The sequence below is a fragment of the Piliocolobus tephrosceles genome, chromosome 10 (assembly GCF_002776525.5).
Source record: "Piliocolobus tephrosceles isolate RC106 chromosome 10, ASM277652v3, whole genome shotgun sequence".
Lineage (NCBI taxonomy): Eukaryota > Metazoa > Chordata > Mammalia > Primates > Cercopithecidae > Piliocolobus > Piliocolobus tephrosceles.
In genome coordinates this window covers 62,916,675-62,940,264 of record NC_045443.1, presented here as the reverse complement: position 1 = coordinate 62,940,264, position 23,590 = coordinate 62,916,675, and the positions used below count along the sequence as shown (strand labels likewise).

General features: G+C 40.4%; 1 protein-coding gene across 7 annotated transcripts in view; it reads right to left on the bottom strand.

Annotated features, from left to right (window-relative positions):
- HMGA2 (high mobility group AT-hook 2) overlaps positions 1 to 22,362 on the bottom strand; it is a 141,270-nt gene extending 118,908 nt beyond the window's left edge. For 3 of the 7 annotated variants that reach the window (XM_023225134.1, XM_023225132.1, XM_023225135.1), the window contains exons 1-3: positions 21,225 to 22,362; positions 18,513 to 18,599; positions 7,773 to 7,823 (exon numbers count right to left, since the gene is read on the bottom strand). In XM_023225134.1, the coding sequence (XP_023080902.1) occupies positions 7,773 to 7,823; positions 18,513 to 18,599; positions 21,225 to 21,335 (249 nt within the window). In that variant the 5' untranslated portion in view covers positions 21,336 to 22,362. Of the gene's footprint in view, positions 1 to 2,698; positions 3,795 to 4,238; positions 4,251 to 7,772; positions 7,824 to 18,512; positions 18,600 to 21,224 lie in introns of those variants that run through there. The other 4 variants (XM_023225136.1, XM_023225137.1, XM_026454636.1 and 1 more) reach the window with 4 other exon arrangements.
- Positions 22,363 to 23,590: the final 1,228 nt, after the last annotated feature.

The window sequence follows — 23,590 nt, the reverse complement described above, 5'->3', positions numbered from 1 at the left end:
CCTGAATTGAAACAACTACATTCCACAACCTGAGCCTAATGTAAGCATAGATTTGGTGCCATTCTTCTGAATCTGAACAGAGGCGAAAGACTTGCCAGAACAAGCTTGACCGGCAGCCATTCATTGTTTACTAACGAAATGCTCAAAAGGGACTCTTATTTACTACGACATCTTGAAAAATACTTTTAACTTTTTAACCAACTTATAAAACCACGTTTATTATAAGAATGAAAAAATAATGAATGAAAAACAAATTTCAGTGTCATGGCTGCATTCAGTGATTCCTGAGGACAGGGTTGGGGGCGAGCCTGGATGTAGATAATCTGAAAACCTGATGTTGGCTGTTACTCTCAGCCTCCTTCTCACCAAGTCTTTTACCAGAGCTGACCCCCTGTTCCTGCCCCTGCCCCCGATCTGGTGGAGGCGCTAATGAGCAGTGAAATGGCCAAAGGGCAGGCAGCAGGCGGGAGAAGAGAAAACAAAGCAAAGAAGGAGACAAGAGGCTGGATCATCACAAACTCAATAATCAGTCCCTGGCTGGAGCAATAAAGGTTTTTGTGTTTTACAACCGTAAATGTTTGACAGCCATTAGTTATGGACAGAATGTTCCTGTCAGGCACTTAAACATGAGAAAAAGCATGGATAAATTAAGCAACCTGCCCAAAGGTATTCAGCCGATCAAAATACAGAGGTCCTTTTTTCAATCTGGAGTACAAGGAGTAGGCTTGATTTCATCCCATCTTTTGTCAAAAATGTTTAAATGTTTGTGTCAACTATTGAAGAGTTTAGAATCAGGAATTCCTTGATTTAAAAAAAAAATCTTAAAGGCTGTGAGTGGTGGTTCATGCCTGTAATCCCAACACTTTTGGAGGCTGAGGTGGGAGGATCACCTGAAGTCAGGAGTTTGAGACCAGCCTGCCCAACATGATGAAACCGCGTCTCTACTAAAAAAAAAAAACAAAAATTAGCCAGGCATAGTGGCATGGGCCTATAGTCCCAGCTACTCAGGAGGCTGAGATAGGAGGATCACTTGAACCTGGGAGGCAGAAACTGCAGTGAGCCGAGATTGTGCCACTGCACTCCAGCCTGGGTGACAGAGCGAAACTCTGTCTCAAAAACAAAACAAAACAAAACAAAAACAAAAACAAAAACCCTTATAAAAGCAGGTTCCACCCTTAAAAACACAACAAAAATATTCTCCTGGAATATAATCATTTTACTTGTTTACCTAGTAAAAAAAGTGGCATATTAATATACAGTATGAGGATTTCCAACCTTTTAGAAATATTTACTACCATCCATAAATACTTACAGTAAGGTGAATGTAGGTAAACGTGTATGGGAGTAGGGATAGTACACTGTGTAAGGAAAATCTCATATACATTTGTTGTCATACAAAATGGTCACTGATTCTACATTTGTCATTTTATTAGAATTAAAAATTGAGAATACTGTCTTGGCCAGGACTCTGTTGATCTGATGATAACATATGGAGAAACAAGACATTTTTATGAACTACCTCCTGTCTAAAATTTGCCACTCCATACAAGTGAGAAAAACCTCTTCTTCCTTGGTTATAGTCAATGCTATTTTGGCACAGCAGCAGAGTCACTGGAGCTTCAGACTCTGTAGTCAATGCTTTTATAATCCTAAATAGTTAGTGTCTGGTAGAGATTGGCCGTGCTAAACTGGATGAACTGGATGACCAAGTAGGGCAGATTGTCAATCTCTTTTTTGGAACGTCTTCATTTAACAGAATAATTAAGAATAGCACTTGCATATTAAAACAAATGAAAAAGACATTAGTATTGATTCAAAACATGAATGATCAAATTCAATTCTTGCCTTTTAGACATGACTTATACGTGTTTTCATATTTCATCTTTTAATTTTAAATAATCATTTTAGTGAATTTTGCAGTAAACTATTAAAACAAAACAAGATTAAGCTACTTTTCCCCATAGAGAAAAAATGGGAAAGTACTCTATTTTTATCATAATTGCAAAGGAAAAGATAGTTTCAGAAAATATTACTTACCAACTTTGAATGCATTATGTGCATCAGCAAATTTATATTTAATTACTAAGCATATATTTTTAAAATCCAGTTGCTTTAAAAAGAGCATCTCCTGTTTTTTAAAGCATGTGATAATGGCAAGGGTCTTTGCCATTAAGGGAAAATGATTTCACCTTCACATATTCCATTAGCAGAGAGTTTTTGATGTTATATCAAAGTCATTTCTTCCCCTCCGACTCCAGTACAAAGTTGCAATTATCTGCAATCTGCATTATTGGATATTCCTTTCTAAACACTGCAGTTATATATTTCAGTTTCTTTTCATTTTTTTTCTTTTCTTTTCTTTTTTTTGAGATGGAGTCTTGCTCTGTTGCCCAGGCTGTAGTGCAGTGGCATGATCACCAAGCTCACTGCAACCTCTGCCTCCCAGGATCAAGCAATTCTCCTACCTCAGCCTCCTGAGCAGCTGGGACTACAGGCACGGGCCACCACACTCAGGAGTTTTTGTATTATTGGTATACACGGGGTTTCACCATGTTGGCCAGGCTGGTCTCGAACTCCTGGGCTTCAAGTGATCTGCCCACCTCGGCCTCCCAAAGTGCTGGGATTATAGGCGTGAGCCATCACTCCCAGCCACTTTCAACAAGGAAAGTCTTAAATTACAAACAGCTAAAAGTTTTTGGTGTGTGTGTGTGTGTTTAAGTAGCAAACTTCTGGAGGGGAAAAGTAATGGACATGAAAACCTAATGCTTTAGCTTCAAAATCAGATTTCCAGGTTCTTCAATACATTAATGCTTGGGATCTTTAGAAGAAAGCCAAAGAATTCCAAAACCAAAGAATGGGTGTAGTAAATTTTATTTTGATTCAGTTCTCCCTTCTTGATCCTCAAATCATCACTTAAATTTTTAGATTTCTACAAACTAGGGAAAAAAAAAAACCCTTGTTGTCTTATCTAGAATCCTCACATGTTTGACTAATAAATAAAATTACATCACTTTCCTGTGTATCACAATCTCTTTAATAAGAGAAAGACAACTGCTCCCCTTCAAAAGCAGTGGAATGGAAATACATATTTTTTAATCGACGTACTGCACACACCCCATTACCAAATAAAGGGAATCAGCAGCCTGACAAACCAGCTGGGGATTGCTGGGATCTTTCTAGTGACCAACTGAAGTGCAGTTTCAGCATCTGGTCTTTGGATCAACTTCTAGGTCAATCTTAGTATCTCCAGAAAGATTTTTTTTTTCTTTGAAGAACCATTAATTCATATTGGGAAATATTTTTCTTCTGTTGTTAATTTCCTTTCTTTTAAAATATTCTGAGAACAAAACACCTAAAAGTGTCATTTGTTCCCATTGATGTAGTCTTCATTATTTGATTCTTACTTCTTTTCCTCCAGAAGCACTAGATGCATCACTAAGCAACATCTGGATGGAGGATTTTATACATGAGGTTAACAACTTTATTACTTCATTGTATTCTTGAGCCTGAGCCCCACTCTCTACAACTTTCTCCAAATGCTTTCCATCACTAAACTAGGTATGTGACAAGCTCCTTTCCTATGCAAGAATAGAAAAATGCAAATGTTAAACGCCAAATTTCAATTGGCAGGACTGGCTAATGGAATTCTACAGAAGTTCTGAGAATCAGCCATCTCTGTATGTGCATCTTGAGGCAAACAGCAGAAATACTTCTTTTCAAACTGATGAATACCACATGACACCAAATCTCTACTATTAGAAGAAAGGCTTCTAAGCTGCAATGTAAAACTCCCCCTTAACAGCAAAGAGAATTAAAATGCATCTTAGTATTATTTATAAGCAGTTCTTAAACTTGATTAATATTCAGCATAAACATATTGAGGACATAATGATACTATCAAGGGTACTTGGTTAGTCTGACGTGTAACTCTGTCATTCCTTCTATGTGTAACTACTGGTGGCTTTAAGTAATGAAGGTTCAGCCTATAGCTAATGTCAAAATGAAAATGTACAGTGAAATTAATCATAATTTCCAACATTTATTGAGAACTTCCTGTGTGCCATGCTCCTTATTAAGCCCTTTGCATGCATTATCTCATTTAATCCTTACAACTCTATTAGAAATATAACTTTTGCAGATGAGGAAACTGGACCTTTAAAGGTCATGTGATTTTCTTAAGACTCTAGTTAGCTAAGTGGCGGGCCAGAATCTGAACCCAAGCCATCTGAATCCAGAGCCTAAGCTCTTAACTATAAAAAGCCAGAAAAAAAAGAGACCCGTTTACCTCTAGCCTCTTCTACACACACACACACACACCTTGAAAATCAGACCACCTCATAAAAACAATAGATCTGAAATCCAGTTCAAACTAGGGGGATAAAAAAAAAAAAGATGAAGGGAATTAAAGTAAACAATAGACGTGTTCTTAAGCAAATCTAGTTAACACACTCATTAGATCACTGGATTGGTCAATGCTTCATCCCCTCTGAAAGCAAGACTGATTCAAGTTTCTCTCCTACACCTACCCATACCGATCCCAATTACATCAGATCAGAGGATTCCTCGGTAGGTATCTTTTCCCAGGCCTCTTACATGAATCTATAATATCTACTGGAACAAGTCTTAAAAGCACAAGAGCTTTAAAACAAAGCAAAATATCCCACAAGAATAAAAGGGGAACAATTTGGCTTCTAACCCATATACCTAATGAATCCAGTCGGTTCAAAAATATATCTCTAACTCAAGGAAATCGGTGAATGACACTGTTGGAAAGAATTGAACTTGCTATAAAGTATAAGCCCATTTCCTATGGAAAATGCAATAATTTATTTCTTCAGTACAAGCTTTCCAGCAAAGAATGCCATTGAACGGAATGCCTTGCTGTGACTGGCTGCATACTCTACCCAACAGAAGATATACAAGCAAAGAGGAAACACGCTGTCTAGAAAAAATATACAATTTCCTTTTATTTCCTCTTCTCAGTAGAACAACTCTTCTTTGGGGACCAAATCAGGGACTTGTAACAATTCACCACATAATATTTTCCATTCTCACAGCCAGTAAAAATTAGAAACCAAGAGGGTCAAAGAAAATGGCCCAGCTATTCTCAGAAAGGCAAGGATTTCTGTGATGGGCGCCTCAAATGCGCTTCTTACCCAGCAGGAAGATCGAATGCCTGAAATCCAGATACCCCCCTAAATTAGCAAGAACCCGTTAAGAAAAAACATATAATTGCTCTATAGTTTACTCTGGCTTGGCTGATTAATCAACTGTTTAAGGATGTGTGGTGAAAGAGAAAACTGTAAAGAAAGGTAGATGTAAATCGGGTGACTTTGAAGTACTAGGGCAGGTTGTAATTAATTAGCTGGCCAGATGTGGAGCCATAGGAAGGTTCTGAGAAGATAGGACTCTAACCTATGGAGGTGAATTGGTGACCATTATAAGACAGTCCAAAGGCAGAGGAGATGAAAGGCTGAGAGAGTTAAGAGGCCCCATTTGATGGAGGTTAGTTTGCTGGTTAACTGCCACTGTATTTTCTTACAACTTATTTTATTTCATTTTAGCCACATTAATCCCATGACTTCAAATAACTCATCTATTTTCTATTATGCTACCTATTAGAAAGATTATACACGTCTTTCTTATTAATTAGTTCAATGGTATGGGATGTCCTTTCAGAGTTCCGATGCTTAGAAAACAGCAGATCTCAATTTAGATGTATGTCAATATCAAGTTAGTCAACAATGTGCTCATTAGAGTATAATGAAGGCAGCAGTTTTTGACTTCTGAGACTAAGGCAAAAAAGGCCTTGCAGCTTCCTCCTCAGTTACCAGAACACTCCCAGAGGGAGCTCTGAGTGCATGTTAAGAAGGCTGATTATCCTGCGGAGGCCACATATGGGTGATCCAGCGCACACACTCCCAGATCCACCCAGATTTCCAGTCAATTTTGATAAAGCACCAGACTTGCAAGTGAAACAGCTCCAGATTCTGGATCCCAAGTATTAGAGTCATCACTAATGCTTGAGTCTTCCCAGTGGAGGCCCCAGACATCATGGAGCAGAGACAAGACTTTCTGCTCTACCCTGCCTGTATCCTTGACCCAAAGAATCCATGTGCATAATACAATCTTTTTTTACACTATGAAGTTTTAGAGTGGTTAACTAAGCAGCAATCGATAACTGGAATCATATGTCCAACAAGGAAGGTGATAAACCCACTGGTTATGGAACCCACACCTGAAATATGATATTTAGTTCTAGGTGACATCTTTCAAAAGATTAAAGAACAAACACGCTCAGAAAAGAATAACAAGAATGTTCCTTTATGGGGAAAAAATGAGAAAACTGGAGTATGTGTTACATACAAACACAGATACATACAAAGAATATGTGTTTATTTTCCTCAACTGTTTGCAGGGCTATCATGAGTGAAAGTGAAAATAATTACTCTGTATGTTCCTGGAGGATGACCTAGAGACAGTGGACAGAAGTTACAGGGAGTCAGATGGAATAATTTTCTAGTGTTCAGAGCTTTCCTAGAAGAAAGAGGCAGCCTTGAGAGGTAGCAAGTTCCCTAACGTTAGAGGTAATCAAGCACAGGCTAGATGATCACCACTTGATAAGCAGGTTTGGAGAGAACTAATTTAATGAACAGAAGGTTGAATGAAATATCCTTACTTTAAGGTTACACTTTAACACTGAGATGTTTTTCATCTAAAGATCATCCCATTTCCTTGTGCTAAGAAATCTAATCCCAACACATGTTGAGCAGAGGAAAAATACAAGATGAATAAATTAAATGAAAGGCAATACCAAAGTATAAATAGAAAGTGATGCAGAACTCTAGAGGAGAAAGGAATGGCAAACAGGAACATATAATCCAGCATAACAGAAAAAAAAACTTTTTAAAATTTGGAGCATGAAGAACGAACTGGGGAAGAGGAAAAAGGAAAGCCAAAGAACCCATTATATACAACATTGGGTATAAAGGATGCCCTCATTCATTTTTTAGGACTTCTCTGTCAGTGGGAAAGACAGATCAGAAGAACATGGGTAACACAGCAACCAAGGGAACAAGGTTCAAGCAGTAAAATTAGCAAAGCTCTTCAGTGCCAACTGAATCTCTGGCCTCAAAAGATACAGGATCTATGTGCCTATGGGATTAAGTGCACTTGTATGGATACAGCTATCTCTAATGTTTGCATGTGGAGAATGACTACTAAGGGAAGCAAGAAAAACTCGAAATAAACCCTTGCTTCCTAACAAAGCCATGTGAAAAAGAAAACACAAACCACCTAGAAAATGAGACGTGTCCAAAAAATAAAAAGCCATGGAGAAAACCAAAAAAAAAAAAAAAAAGAAAGGAAAAGAAAAACATTAAAAAGTTATCACATACACATTGTGTATGAATTTTACCACCATTTGTAATCAACTTCCAAGGTTTCATAATACCCTTTAACTTTAGTTACTCAATCTACTGAACAAATCATCTCATTGTTACCCCATTTGAAGGAAGAGTGGAGCCTCTTTTGATGTTGATAAGAGATAGAAAAATGAGTCCACCTTCAGGAAAGAAAAGTGTTCTGCGTAAACACCTGGAGCCTAGTGGTAGGAAGTGATGATAATTTGTCTCTTGCCTTAACCCTTTCAAAGATTCATCAAACCAGAAGTTGGAAATTCATGTAATCGACGAAATAAAACATTTCTCATTTAATACAACAGAAATTTTTCTTTCCAAAAAAAAGAAGAAAAAATATATCTTATTACTCACCCATTTCCTAGGTCTGCCTCTTGGCCGTTTTTCTCCAGTGGCTTCTGCTTTCTGCAAATGAAAAAGGAAGTCATTATAGTTTTCTACCTGATATTGTTTATAAGTACTGCACCAAGGCACACATTTGAAGTAAGAATGTTCTGCTTCACAGATGAAGTATTGGTTTTTTGGTTTTTTTTTTTTAGCAAACTCCGTCTCCTCTAAGGTTAATCTTTTTCCACATTTTTGAGTAGATTCTTCTTCACTGCATGATGTAAAGAGGTATCTATGCAACCCCTCACCCTAAAATACTCCCCCTGTAGTGATCTCTTCTGAAATGCATGAAAATGCTTTTTAAAAAGCTATTTTGCTTTTATTTCTGTCCATATTAAAAACATTATCCCCACATTCTGTAACTACATATGTTAGTATTTTAGAAAATTAATGTTCCTTAAGATGATCAAGATTCTTTCCATGTCACAACTAAAGTTGCAAAAATTAATGTTGATATATTGCTTTACAATTTACAAAGCTCTTCTACCTATATTGATAGCCAAAAGCAAGTATAAATGTAAAAAGAAGAATACAGAAGCATTTTAATTCAAAACAACAAACTTTTGCACACTTCTCCATGTTTAATTTCATGTTCCTTGCCTGAAACAATTACCTGTCAATCAGTTTACCTAAAGCAGAGGAAAAAAAAAGCGGCAGAAATCATCAGTTTGTCCCAGTGATGAAGACTACATGTGCCTAGAAATAATGATTAATTAAAAATGTACTTTATTAACAATAATCCCACACTTAACACGAATACATTTCTATCTTGAGAGTTTGTTTCATTGCTTTACTTCACAGAAGATTTTTCTGATATCACAGTTGTTAACATGATTTATAAAACAATTATTTTTCCCTGTTTTTGTCAGCCCTAGTCCAATCTTCAGACACAACAACACACCAATACACACACATATCACATACATCTATAAAAACATGCGTTCATACTTCTTAGGATAAAGACAACTTAGTACATATTGTTTCATGTGTAAGAATCATCCATGGCTACATTAACACACAAATATAGGTAACTTGAACCAGGATACCTTGTTCCACATTTTACTTTTGTTATCTGAGTTAGCAGCCAGTGGGGGTACTTGGTAGTGATACTGACTATCTACACTGCCAAATGAAACTTTCCTCTTTTCCTCTTCAGTCTGCCTGGTAAAAACAGATAGATTTACATGATAGTTGACAAATAGATAGATGGATAGGCAGATAGACAGACAGGTAGATAACAGATAAAATAAGCCACAACATTTCTTACCAAATAGTATCTCCCTGATCTGTCATTACTATCCAACAGGTCCCATGAATTAACCCAGACTCTATATGATTGTAATGTTAACTCACACATATTGAGCAGTTAAAATATCCCAGGCACTCAACTGTCAGTCACATGTGTTATGTTCATCCTTACAGCAGCCTTATAAAGTGGGTATTATTATTTCTCTTATTTTGTAGATGAACAACTAAGTCTTAGATAGGTTAGGTATACAACTGTCTCAAGGTCACAAACAAAGCAGGTAAGTGGCAGACCTGGGATCTGAACCCAGTTTTGTCTAACTCTAAAGACTGTGCTCCTAGCCTAATAATGCTACTACCCCTTAGTATACAAGCATTTGTTACCATAAAAAAATACTTTAGGAAACTGTAATTATCACTGATTCAGTTAATTTCCCAGAACAAAAGGAAACCTGGTAGCATTTAGGAATTGTATCTAACCATCAGATTTGGACACTCTGAATCATTGTTTATTACTTTTGAATGGCTCTACAAAGGAATCATATATTATCAGAGGTTAGTGGCACTGTCTTACCTTCAGTCCCAAGGGCATGAAGTCAGTGAAAGCCCAGAGTGTCAAGTAAATCACACACTCTTCAGAGCATTGCCTCATGGAGAGAGGGAGATGTCCTGAGAAGATCACAGACTCTACCTTGGAACTCTTAGATTCCAATTCCTGCTCTGCCATTTTAGCTTTATGACTTTGGGCAGGTCCTTGAAGACCTCAATTTGGTTTCATCTGTGAAATGGAGATGACGCCTCCTATGAGAGGTCATTCCTCCAAGTACTTCGAAGTTCCTGCCTCCCATGAGGTGCTCCATAAGTGTTCTTTCACTCCTAACTAGATGGAACCCTTAAAGGGAGTTTTTCTTTTCTTTTTTTTCTTTCACTCGGTCACCCAGGCTGGAGTGCAGTGCAGTGGCACGATCTCGACTCATTGCAAGCTCCGCCTCCCGGGTTCCCGCCATTCTCCTGCCTCAGCCTCCCGAGTAGCTGGGACTACAGGTGCCCACCACCACCCCCGGCTAATTTTTTGTATTTTTAGTAGAGACGGGGTTTCACCGTGTTAGCCAGGATGGTCTTGATCTCCTGACCTCGTGATTCCCCTGCCTCGGCTTCCCAAAAAGGGAGTTTTTCTTCAAGTTAATTCCCTCTCTCAGAAGGCTTGGTCAATGCAAGTATTCCCTCACACCCATCTGTCATCTTTAGAATAAGGCTTTTAAGGATCCCTTTGGCTACTGCATAGTGAGTTATACATGGGTATGGAGTTCTCTAGCACAGAAGCAGCATCTGACTTAATCTTTGGAAGCAACTGTAAGATTGCACACTTAACCCAGTAGTAAATTACATAAACATGGAAAATATAAATCCTTTTTAATGGAAATGGGGGTGTGAAGTGGGGGTGGGAGAAGGAGACTATTGACCTTAGAAGCTAACAGTGCTACACCATGCTTTCTCTGCATGGTTGTTACGTTTCAGGGGGCATGATGTGATCCGGGTGTATCTAAAGTCTATTGAAGAGAGAAGTTTTTTGTTTTTTTTTTTTTTTTTTTTTTTTTTTTTGAGACAGAGTCTTGCTCTGTCGCCCAGGCTGGAGTGCAGTGGCTGGATCTCGGCTCACTGCAACCTCCGCCTCCCGGGTTCACGCCATTCTCCTGCCTCAGCCTCCCGAGTAGCTGGGACTACAGGCGCCGGCCACCTCGCCCGGCTAATTTTCTGTATTTTTAGTAGAGACGGGGTTTCACCGTGTTAGCCAGGATGGTCTCGATCTCCTGACCTCGAGTTCAGCCCGTCTCAGCCTCCCAAAGTGCTGGGATTACAGGCTTGAGTCACCGCGCCAGGCCTTGTTTTTTTTCTAAAAGGGTTTCACTGCATTTCAAAGTCAGAGAAAACAAATCTCTCAAAAATAGAAAAAGCCCTGCAAATAAGATGACTTTTAAACGAGCATCTCATTTACAAAAAGTCTATTGAGAAATAAACTTTGCACCATTAACTAAAGGGCAAAATATCACGATTATCACTCGGACTTGTTAAAAGCAAATTCGCTCCTTGGTAGTTCAGGCCCATGTTACATGTAAACTGAAACCCTCTTCTGAGACTACATCTAGAAGAAACACATTAGCTGTGCTGTGTGGCATCGATCTGGGAGGTTTTCATTTTTCTTTAAAACCCACATTATTTAATCATTCTAATCAAACTCCTCAAAGGCTGCAAAACAAGTTAGGGTTTTAGTTTGTAAACCAGCTTAGATCCAGAATTTTTACATATTGGAAAACACCAGCTTTAATATTGTTTTCCTGTGTTTAATGTTCTTCAGGATATTATTTTTCAAAAAAGACAAACAAAACATTCAGGAAGCTTGTTTTGTTTTAACATATGCAATACTGTAGAAGTGTATATTTGGTTTTCCTTTGCCAGAATAGAATTTGGCTTTACACTACAAACCCATGTATAACAGAGACATAACTAATGCTAACTATTTATTGCTCTCATCGAGAAAGAAAAGGGAGATATGGTCAGAATTCTCATTTGTAAGAACTGAAATTTCAGACTATTACCAGTACTATTATGCAAATATTTACAACAATCATTTCTCATTAAAACTGTCATTTCTCCTTTGTTTGCCCTCATTAATATTTTTATATTTTAAACTTTAGATTCAAAACTGTACACTTAATTTTATGATATATTTAGAAGCAAGTCCATGAGGATTGGGAGAAATGTTAAATGGGAAATATAACTATTTCTTTCTCTAACAAGTTCTGGTACTGCAGACTCTTCAATGTACTGCAGATTTTAAAAACTAATTAGGAAAGAAATTCATCTAGCAAACACATCTCTTGAGCTTGAAAATAGTACTTAGCACTAGTGCCTGATGTGCAGGAGGTGTTCACTATATACTTGTTGAAGGAGTGGAGGGAGGGAGGGAGGCAAAGAGAGAGGAAGGGAGTAAGTGAGGGAGGGAGGGAAGGAAGGAGGAAGAGGTGAGGAAGGGAGGGCAATAGGAAAGGAAGGAAAAAAGAAAGGAAGGAAAAGTGTTTATATTATATGTGTGACTTATTTCCCTCTTCTCATCAGAATTCTAGAGTTCAGTAAAACTTTAGAAATAATTTCACCTAGCCCTCTCATTTAGCAAATCAGAAAACTTCTAGATGCACTACAATTCCCAAAGACATAGCCCCATGATATATTTGGGAGCCGGAAGTCTTGTGGGTATCAGTACCAGAAGGCACACATTTCCGATTTCTTTATAACCTTTGGAGTGGCCCTTCAAAGGTTTCCCAAAGTGTAATTTCCAACCTGCATTTCAGGTCACTGGAGATAACAGAAATCTACCTTTTAACAAGTATTTTACAGAACATTGAGGAGCACATGGTAGTGGAAAGAGTATAAGCTTTAGAATTAAAGTGAATTCAAACCCATGTGCTACCATGTACCAGAGTTGAGTATCAGATATGTCCTGGTTTACATCTTTGAATCACAGTTTTCTCATTTGTGGAATGAAGACCACAATGCTTAAATCAGAGGATTAAAGGAGCTAATATACATAAAAAGGGCCTGACAAAAGCTATGGTATTTAGCAGTTAGGCAAATGTAATTTCTTCTCCCTCCCCTTACTTTAAAATGCTACCCACAAACATAATACTTACCAATTCTGTAAGTTTCCAAAGTGACTTTCCAAGCATTATGTTACTTAAGTAGGGCAGGGCAACTGTTAATTCGCCTGTTTTACAAATGGGAGATTAAGCATCCTGCCCACGTTCACAGGTAGTAGAACTGAGACCCAAGCTGATTTCAAGGCAGTAAACTGTCTGTTCTTTGGAGAGCTATTCTCATATAAAGCAAAACTGCCATGGGAAAATTTAAAAAATAAAAGATAACCTTCTAGGGTGAAAATCAAATTAGTTAAAAGTAATGTATTTCCAGGTTTCCTATAAACACATGGACAAGAGCAGAGGTTGGAAACTAAGAATAATTCAATTCTGACTTCAGGGTCAGATTTAGATGGCTATTAATTTTTTGCTATTGCAAGTTATCTCATCATATTTTTATGTACTATGATATAGCCAGAACTCCCCCACTGCAAATCCATCAGTGCATCTGTACCAAAAAAAAAACTAGAAAAATATTTGGGTGTGATGGTGCCCTGTTTTGTTTGCATGTATCTTGATTTACATGAAGCCCACTATCCAAAGCCTAGAAAACACATTTTATTTCCTTCAGTTGCTATTTTAAAAAACATAAACAGTATAAATGAATGTACACTGATATCAAAATCAACTATACAAATCAATCCCACTAAGCACTGAGGAAATTATCATTTTACCTTTTTGATAATCCAGTTCTGTGAGTTTCCTAATTTTAAAAGCAACACTTTTAGCCTTGAAGAGACATTACAATTTGCTATCATAATATATTTACCAATAGGAAATATAAGTAACTTCCATCATCCATTGTAGTTCCTGCTTATTACCCAAGTTAGCCCTTACTGTCAACTCTGGTGTCCTTATTTTGCACATGCTTACCTTCATGTATACAAACACTAAATTAAAACCAAAGCCAAATGACAGGCAAAGTTATCATTTTCAAAGTTTAAGATTCTCCTCCTCCAAATCTTCTCTCTACTTCTTTGTAATGAGAAAAATCAATAGCAATGATACAAGAGACCATTGCTATTGATCATAGGAGTTACCTTCTGAGCAAACATTATCCTAGACAAAAGATAATGCCTGCACTACTCTTCCCTAATTTAAATAGACTATGCCATTCAAAATTGCTCAGCGTATTAAAACAATATGAGATAATGCAATGCCCTAACAGATAGTCAGTTCTCCATTTCCCCTTTTCTCCTGGTTGGCAGAACAAAGATTCCTAACTAAAACCTTCAGAATCTAGGACAGTGAAATTAAATTCGGTTTCTACTTTGTGCCTTCTGCTCTGGAAACTCCAGAAAGTTAACAAGACAAGACAGTTTTGAATGATTTAACTGACATAAAATGCTCTTCATCCACCTATTCTCGAGAAAGAACTGAAATGCAATAGAATACCAATCTGGTATATTCTATCTCCTTAGCAAAATGATCTGTTGAGAACTCGAGATAAAAATGAGCCAGGAATGTAGGTCAGCCAGAGAAGTGAGGAGCCTTCAAGTTCAGAAGAGTTCAGAAGGATGAGAGCTTTCAGAGAAGTAGAACTATGGGTCCCTTGAAATAAAATTACTTTATAAGATAATTCAAATGTATTTCAATCTCCCATATTTGGATCATAATCTGTGATGATTCAAAGCATTGCCAGATAGAATGTGCTGGTGCATTAAGTAAGGCTTTGTCTTCCCTGGCAAAGTGAAAGAAAAAAATGAGTCAATTGTTTAGGTAAGTCAGCCTAAAATATCAAGATAATGGAATAACAGTTGGGCTTTACTCAATTTCACCTGCTGAATTCATTTGTATCCTCAGATAGGGCCCTGAATCCCCCAATAAAACTTACCTGCCCATTGAAATACAGAGGAATTAAACTAAATCACAGTAGTTTAATTTAGAAACCATAGGCCAGAATTATATGATAACTGCCAATGTTACCTTTCCTTAACTCACCTATAATAATGCCTTTGGTTTCTCCTTTCAACTAGGCCTACTACATTCTGAAGAAAATTCTGTCCTCATTTAGCATTTATGCTGAATGATTTATCTTAATGGTGACTAAAACCTATCTTCTCTCTTCTTAAAATACCTGTGATTGGTGTTGGTAATGATTATGAAAAGCAAACCACATTTCTAGGAATGCAAACGATTAGAAGGAGCATGAAGTAGTCTTTACAGTATCTAATTAATTCAGGCCTTCTTTTCATAGCAAATTGAACATAGAGACTAAACATTTACTCTGAACATGTTATTTTAACTACAGCTGCTATATCTAGATATTTTTATTCTGCACTTTGCTCCCTAGATCTGCCCATTACACCTGAAGTCACAAGGGTGGTGAAGCAAATATATGACATGATGAAGTAGGGTTATCTCACACCTGAGATCTTTTTTTTTTAAATTTTCATTTACCTTCCAATAAAATTTAATTCAACCTCAGAAAAAAAACTTCCTAAAATATGTGAATGAGAATTGGCTTAAAACTTAAGGATGAATTTGACTTGAGACCTTCAACACTGAAGAATTAGTGACAACCCCTCCAGTATTCTGTCATGATTTAAAAAGTACAACAAAACCCTAAACTAAAGGAGATTATAACTTCTTTCTCTGTAACCATTTGGGAACTGTAAAAATGCAAAGAGTTCCATCCAGCACAACCTAGGAAAGGAAAGCAAAGCAAAACAAAACAAAAAAGGAGGTTAAGACGTAACTGGTTTTAGGTGTATCTCAGACTAAAAATAAAAGGGTAAAGATATGCTCACACAGACATATACACACATGGACAAATTAATTATTCAGGAAAACTTTAACTTCTGATTTCTTTTCTTTTATTCAGGTAACTATATGAAACCGACTCAGGGACAAATTTTGAGCACTCAGATTGGAGTTCTGAGGAATGACTAGAATCATCACACAATGGTCATGCATAGTAATTTGTTTTAATGGAATATTAAGTAGATTGAAGAATAATTCTCTTCCAAAAGTTCCAAGCATAGCAAATTGTGTTTTTATAAATGTCTTTGTTTTACATATTATATAAATCAATTTTCTACTGAATATGGTTTGAAATTAAAGTGATGGCTAATTTAGTAGTCATTCACTTGGTCTTGCAACATCCTGCATGCATTGTCCAGTTTCACACTGTTAATTTTCTAATAAACAGCTTTGTTTTCAAATGTCCCAAGGCCAGTTACTGAATCCAAATATAAACTTTGTAAGTCAAGAAACTCCAAGCAGCAAGACATTTTAAGCATATAACCATCAGGATTTCAGTGTGCATTGCAGCTCCTCTAATTTTAGGCTTCTTTCTTCTCATATACTTACCAGTCTTTGCAATGTATGTTACACTGTGATGGGTCTCAGTTTACAGGAAAACACCCACTTTGTCACTCATAGAAGACTTCTCATATCTACTCTGGTCAGTCTCACAGGGTATGTTTATCTTACATGTTATGAACAATATAATTTTTTCTAAGAAGATTTGCATTTCAAAATCCTGATGAACATATGTGTTTTGTTAGAACACAATATATGCTTAATAAACGAATATGTTTGAAAATCATGTTTATATAGAATAGTAACATACTCAACAAATGCTGATTTGAAAGTGAAAATACCTTAAGTTTACACATGCCATGAACGATTCATCAATGTCATTCATTATTTTGCAAGGTATTCTCTTCTCCAGATGAAGCGTAATTTATATAACTGAAGAAAAATAAGTCAGGTTATGGGCAAATGTATTTATTCATTTTTATTACAAGAGGGATTTTTATAACAGCATTGTTGGAAATAATTGTGTCTGAAAGAATGAAAGAGTCTGGAGAAGGAATCTTTAGAAAAAAGAAAGCCTACTTCTGTTTCGGAAATTAGAATAATGTATGCATGCATATGAAGAATTTTCAGAAAGATGAGTGGCTTGGGGGCTCATTTACAAACGCCTGTCACTAGAGTCACTAAAAATAAATCAACCTTTACTTAGGAATAGATCAACTTTAAAAATTTTGCTTTAGGTGGTAAACTAGGCACTAGTTTCAGCTTCCCTTTTCTCAAAAAAAATTTTGTTAGTCAGTGGTAAGCTTTTTAAAATGAAGAGAAGGCGATGGGAGTGTTTCTATCTATTCATCCAAAAAACATGGAGTATAGTAAAATATGGGAGACAATTCATTTTCCTTTTTAGTATTAAATTTCAAATTACTTATTTATGGTGAAATGTAAAGATTTCTTCCTAGGAGATACTATCATGCTGCATTTTTCAGAGGAACTACACCATAGCTTAAATGTGTGTTAGCTATCTAACAAGTATTTATTTGTGCATCTCCTTAGAATAAAAGTAAATTAGGTAAACTCCACACTTATGCAACATAGAAAAACTCCTTGGTAAAATCAGTCCTTTTTAGTTCATTTATAAATGAGGTAAAATAAAACAAATATAAAGTATTCATATTAAAAATACCAGAGTACATATTGCCATTTTTAAATAACAAGGTTACTTAGAGCTATTTTAAAGTTTATTGATTAAATAAGAAACACAATCAAATCTAAACTCTAAGAAGCAATTAAATTTAAATATATTAAAAATATGCTCCTCAACTCTGTTCAAAACTGTTAAAACAGACAAGAACTCATAGTTACTTCCTAAATAACTTTATATGTACCATTAGTTGCTATGGCAGTTTACAACACTGAAAACTAGCACATATATTAAAGTTAGGACCCACAGTCACAAAGAAAACCACACAAAACATTAATCCCAAAACGATGAGCATATAGTACTTTCTAACAAATACTGTACATGGTGTACTCAAACCCGTTGAAAAGGTATATCCAAATTTAGTTCTGATTTTTGAAACTTTGTTCTCAATTACTATGCAACCCTACAAATAAAATGCAGAAACTTTTTTTCCAATTTATTTATAAAGTCAAAAAAGCGACTGGTACTTCTCCATACATGCATTAACCCTGACATAGTTCCTCTTTGCAATCTTAAATACAGCCAGCCTGAAGTTGTCTTAAACTGCAACTTTAAATTTATTAAGAAAAACACTGAATGTTACACTTAACTGGGTTCTATTTTGCCCAAAAAGAGAGATTAAATGAGCCAAATATTTGTTTTTAAAAGTCTCATTGTCCAATTCAGACATTTCTATATCACTTGATGAAAAGGCTTTTTGAGATTATGATATACTATACTGCAGGTTTATTGTAAAACAAGCAGTATACTTTATTATCACAATTAAAGCTGTAAAATTCATGAAATTTTTCCACTATCCCACAACTAGATTTACTTCTAATTATCATCTATTTGGCAAAGTACTTTAATAGGGGGATTTGGTTTGCAGTAGCCATGTAATAAGCACAAAGTAAATCAATCTCTATCATTTTTTCAGCAGAAATTGCAAAAACTTTACCACCAGGCAAAATCTATAGTTTTGATTTGTTTTTAACTATTTACAACTAGTGCAAATATTAGTTGTGTCATTTTCCACCTTCCCCTCCCCCCTCCCCGCCTTCCTTCCTCACTTCTACCCGTTTTAAGGTTCAAATTATTTGGTGGCTGTTTGTTTAAAAACAACACTGTTAAGTATCTTCATAAACTTTTTATGCTGAGCATCTGCTTAGAAAAAAGGTTAACTCGCATCTAATTAATGTTAAATGTAAGAATTGAGTCTGTGTTACCCAGTTGGGACAAATTCCTAGGTGCGGAGTTAGATAGGAAAGTTACAGGGAGGCTCCTGTAGTCATTGATGAAGTTAGGAGAGCTTGACTCGAGAAATCTCACCTTTTGAGCTGCTTTAGAGGGACTCTTGTTTTTGCTGCCTTTAGGTCTTCCCCTGGGTCTCTTAGGAGAGGGCTCACCGGTTGGTTCCTAATTGTGAGGGGAAAAAAAAAAAATGCTGTTGTGGCAAGAATGTCTGAAAGAAATTGACCCTGACTCTTTAGCTATATTTTCTGCATGTGCTGCTCAAAAGAGCTGTTGGAACACTTTCAGTTCAAGCATAAATGGATGATGATGGTACAGAGTTTACAGAAAGGGGAAATAACTATACTTTTAATCCAAGGGTTCAAAGAGGAAACCCTATTTTGTATATGAAAACTAGATTCTACTTCAAACCTAAAATGGTAACAAAGACTGCAGAGGTATGTTCTAGAAAGAAAGTCATATACTTTTAAGGTGTAAAGTTTACAGGGCTATGCATTTGGCGACTCATAGGAATAATAAGCATTTTAAACGAACACCACTCTCCATTATACTACCATTTCAAACAATAGAAATATGAAGCTAACATCATAGATATTTCAACAATCTTCCACATTGAAAAGGTGGCTTTTAATCATCTTGTATACCTGCCTTCTAGGTGGATTATGATTCAACTGACACATTCTGAGTGAAATACTGGAGGAATTATTCAAGTTCTTCAGTTCAAAATAACTCCATTCCCCCTAAAATTTCCAAATAATTATAGTAAATCTATTGTGGGAGGTTTTGCTTGAATTATCTAGTTAATTGCTTCAATTCTTCACTTCCTTTTGGAGATGCAGGCATGGTCTCCAGTCTACATTTAAATATCTTTTGATAAAAATAAACATATTTTCTTCAAGACTTTCTTTTGAGAAAACTCTTACGGGGGTGGAGTGGAGAAAACTAAAAGGGGGTAAAGGCGAGGAGGAATGGAGTGTCTGGGAATGAGAAATGGAAGCAATCACTAGGTTTAGCAAAACTTTAAATGGCTCCTATGCCAAGTAGTAAATACTCAAGTGGTTAAGAGAATGCGATGATTAATATTCCAGATTCCAAATATTTATCCAGTGAATCATCTATTCACATTTCATTCAGATTTGGTGATTAAGTGAGACTAATTAACTTAAAACCCATGAACGTCCTCAATGAAAATTCGCATCCCATTTAGAGAATTCGGGAAAGGTTCCCTGCAAGCTTCTGTGGGACCGCTAGCGCCAGTGGGCACATCGAGAGCAAACACATCGGAGACACATTTTTCTTTCTTTGTGAACTCTGCCTTAACTCAAAGGTAAAGTATCCAATCACCTCCAGACCCCATTGTAATTTCTTTTGGATTTTTTTTTTTTTTTTTGGAGGGGGGTGCAATTAGTCAGTTAGAGCTGGGTGGCGGGTGGGAAACAAGTGGGGGAGGGCAGAGACTTCCTGGGAGGTGTAAAACAGGATTCAAATGCGATGTAAAGTGTCGCTTGGGCAGAGCGGGAAAACTCAGGGGCCTCTAGATAGGCTTGTTTCCTTTGATGATTTTAAAAAGGTAAACTCTCAATTTTTCTAAAATTCTCTGGCAAGCAAACATTGTTCAATTTCCCCACCTTGCTCTCAGGCAACTTTGGGACTCTAGGATTATTTTCTAATCGGCGTGTTTGCCATGAAGGAAGCGATTTAAGACTAAGGAGCGAGCAAGTTTTTAAAGCCCGAGAAAGTGGAGTTTAAATGTTCTCAATAGACTTATCCCGCTCCGACCCTGCCCGCCGCGGCTTGGAAATTACAGCGAACAAAACCCCCAGCCCTGCGCGCTGAGCGCAGCTCTGCAAGCGCCGGCTGCACGCTTAATTGGTTGCATCCGCAGACAAAACCCTCCACTCCGCTGGGTCCCGGGCGCCCCTCGATCGTCCCCTACTCAACCCCCGGCCACTGGCCTTGGAGAAGAGCATTTAATGGCTGCAGCTCTGAGGCGCGGGATCCAGGGGCAAAAGGGGGACCGGGCGCCTGACGAGGAAGCGACCCTGGCTACCCTGCACTCTCTCGGACACTCCTTTCAACGCGCCCTTGGCTGGGCGAGTTAACCCCGTCCCGCTGGGAGCCAGGCTCCCGGTAGCCCCTGCCCCGGGCTCCCTCCGGCAGCGGCCGCACATTTAAAGAGCCCGAAGAGGACCAGGCAGCCGGCTTTCCACGCGTTCTTTGTCGGGAGGGCGCGAGTCTTGGGCCACCGAGAGCTTAGAGGAGGGCGCCAAGGGGGCGGCTGCGGCGCGCCAGCCCCGGACCCCCGAGCAGCCCGGGGAGGCGGGAGAAAGAGCCTCCGGCCCCCAGGACTCTAACCCCTTCAGCCCAGATCGGCTGGAGCGCCCGGGTTCCCGGCACCTCCTTCCTCCCGGGCAGTTGCAAAAGCAGCTCGGAAAGCGCCTGCGAGCCCGGGTTTGTCGGATCCCGCTCGCTTCCAGTCACCCGGCGACACCGCGCCACTCGGGGCCGTGCACAATAGCGAAAGTCCGAGGACGCGCTTCGCCCGACCCCACCTCCCGCCTTCCCTGGGCCGCCCGCCGCGGCTCCCCACCTCCCCGCCCGGAGGGTTGCTGGCGCCCCGGGGCCGCTCGGCACACTCGTGGGTCTGCGCCGCTCCCCCCAGCCGGCGGGCGGGCAGCGTGCGACGGCCGCAGCGACTGGGCTCCCGCGCTCCGGCCGCCCCGCGAGCGTCTGGGCCCCTGCAGTGGGGACGGGGTGGGCTGGTGCCCCCACCGCGCCAGCTGTACTGACTTGCTGCTGCTTCCTGGGGCGGCCGCGTCCTCTCTTCTGAGGCGCCGGGGCGGCAGGTTGTCCCTGGGCTGAAGTGGACGGCTGCCCCGCGCCCTCACCGCGTGCGCTCATCCTGCCTCCCGCCGCCGCTACCGCCGCTGCAGCCGCTTCGCCTCGACTGCCCCGGAGCTGCCCAGCACCTTTCGGGAGATGAGGTGATAGGGCTGGGGACGCCGGCGGGGCAAGCGCTAGCTGGCGGGCTGCAAGGGCTGCTGTTGCTTAGGCTGCCGCCGCTGCCACCATCAACACCGGACGTCCAGCGGCTGCCAAAAAGAGAAGAGGGGAGGAGGAGGAGGAGAGGAGGAGGCGCTGCCGGTGGCGGCGGCGGCGGCGGCGGTGGGTGGGTGCCGGAGGTGGAGGTGGCGGTGGAGGTGGAGGTAGCGAGAGGAGGAGGGAAGCGAGGGAGAAGGAAGAGAGGTTTTGAGGTCGCAGAGGCTCTTCTCGTGGGTTGGGATCAGGAGTTGCGGGCACCGGGAGCACTTCGGAAGCGGCTTGGAAAGGGAAGAGACTTGGAGTGAATTGTGTCCCTTGAAATGTTAGGCGGGGAAAGAATTCCTCCTCCTCTTCCCCCCACCCCGCTCGAGAGAGAGAGAGAGAAAGTGAGAGAGAGAGAGAGAAAGAGATTGAGATTGAAAGTGCCTTGGGCAGTCGGAAAGCAAAGGAGGATGGGGAGATTCCGCCGGGATAGGGTCGGGCACGGAGCACAAGCAGAGGACAGAGCAGTGGGTGGCACCGCGCCTCCTCGGGTGGCGGGAGCAGGCGGCGGCGGCACCGGAGAGTCGGAGGGGGACGGGCTGCTCGCTCCTGAGTCTTGCACCAAGCGCGCGCTGCCCGGGCTGGACGTTTTCTGAATTCCTGCCCCAAGATTCAAGCGGGATGAGTGTGTGTGAGTGTGTGTGAGTGTGAGTGTGTGTGGTGTGTGTGCGTGAGCGCGCTTGCGCTTGGGGAGGGGGTGGTGGAAGGGGGGGAGTGCCCACCTCTAATCGTGGGCGGATAAAGGGGAGGGGGTTGCGCAGGAAGAAAAGTATGAGGAGGAGGGAGGCCGGGCGGACCGCCGAGCCAAGGCGCCTGGCTGCTAGCCAGAGGCAGCGTTCGAAATACAACTGCCTCGGCGGCGGCGGCGCCCGGGTGCCACCCGGAGCCCCGCTCACGTGCTCCCGCCCGGCGGCGGGGTTAAAGGGACAGGCCGGGGATCCCGGACTGGCTCGCCGTGGGCCTAGCCCCACCCGCCTCACGAGGTCACCCCTAGGGCGGTTGTCCTGGGAAGGCGCGGGAACGTGACTGTTCCCGAGCCATGTTTCGAGGCTCGGCCTTTACCTGCGCCTCTACGGTCCCGAGCCAACAATTTGCAGGAAGCGTCTAGGCTGCACCCCAGGCAGCGCTCCGGTTAACTGTGAGCGGGAAGGGACTGCAGAGGAGTGGGAGAGGGGTCCTGACAGCCCTACTCCGCCGCAGAATGCCCTCACCACAGAGACTGCGGGCGGGCGAGCGCGCACATACACGGAGACATGCATGCAGATACACACGAACACGCGTGTAAGCACATGCACACTTGCACGCAGATACACGTGGACACGGGGCACTCATGCGCTCGTAAACACACGCATTTACATACACATACACACAGGCACGCAAATAGACATGCACATTCGCAGACACGTGCAAGCAATGTGCACACACAGAGCGCGCCAGCTTCTTCATTGAACTTTTTTCTCCAGGAAAGACTAGAGGCAATCGAAGTTCCCTCCCCATCCCCCTCCCCGGGGATCCAACATTCGCAGAGTAAAGGGCACCTTGCAGATTCCTAACACCACAATTGCACTCACTGCCCAACTCTCCCTTCAGTTTACCTCGATTTAACCTTCTGCCTGAGAACTCTTTCTGCCAAGTCCTAATTTTATAGCCTAGGCTGTTTCTGAGTTATGTGAACACCGTAATGGCCACAGTCCGTTTTTAAAAGGTGGAGTACATTTTTAAATGTACCTCTTTTCATCCTTGAATAACACAAAACTCTGAAAAAATTAGGTTCAGATTTTCACACATCACACCCAAAATTATTTTGGACTAATTCCAAAATAAAAACTTTCACCTGGGGAAGAATTTATTTTTTTCACAGATACAGACCACCGTGGAATAAAAACGCCTACTCTGCAGCCCTAAGCAGGAGTTAGGCACCGCCAGGTTCCCCTGTGCATGTGGAGGAGGCGCGTGTAAATGTCTGCTTTGGCGCGGCAGCGCTGATTGGTCCGCGTTGCCATTTTAAATCCATTTCCAGCTGCCCTTTGCAGAGCTGGGACACTTTGCTGCACGTCGAGTGCTCTGCAGGA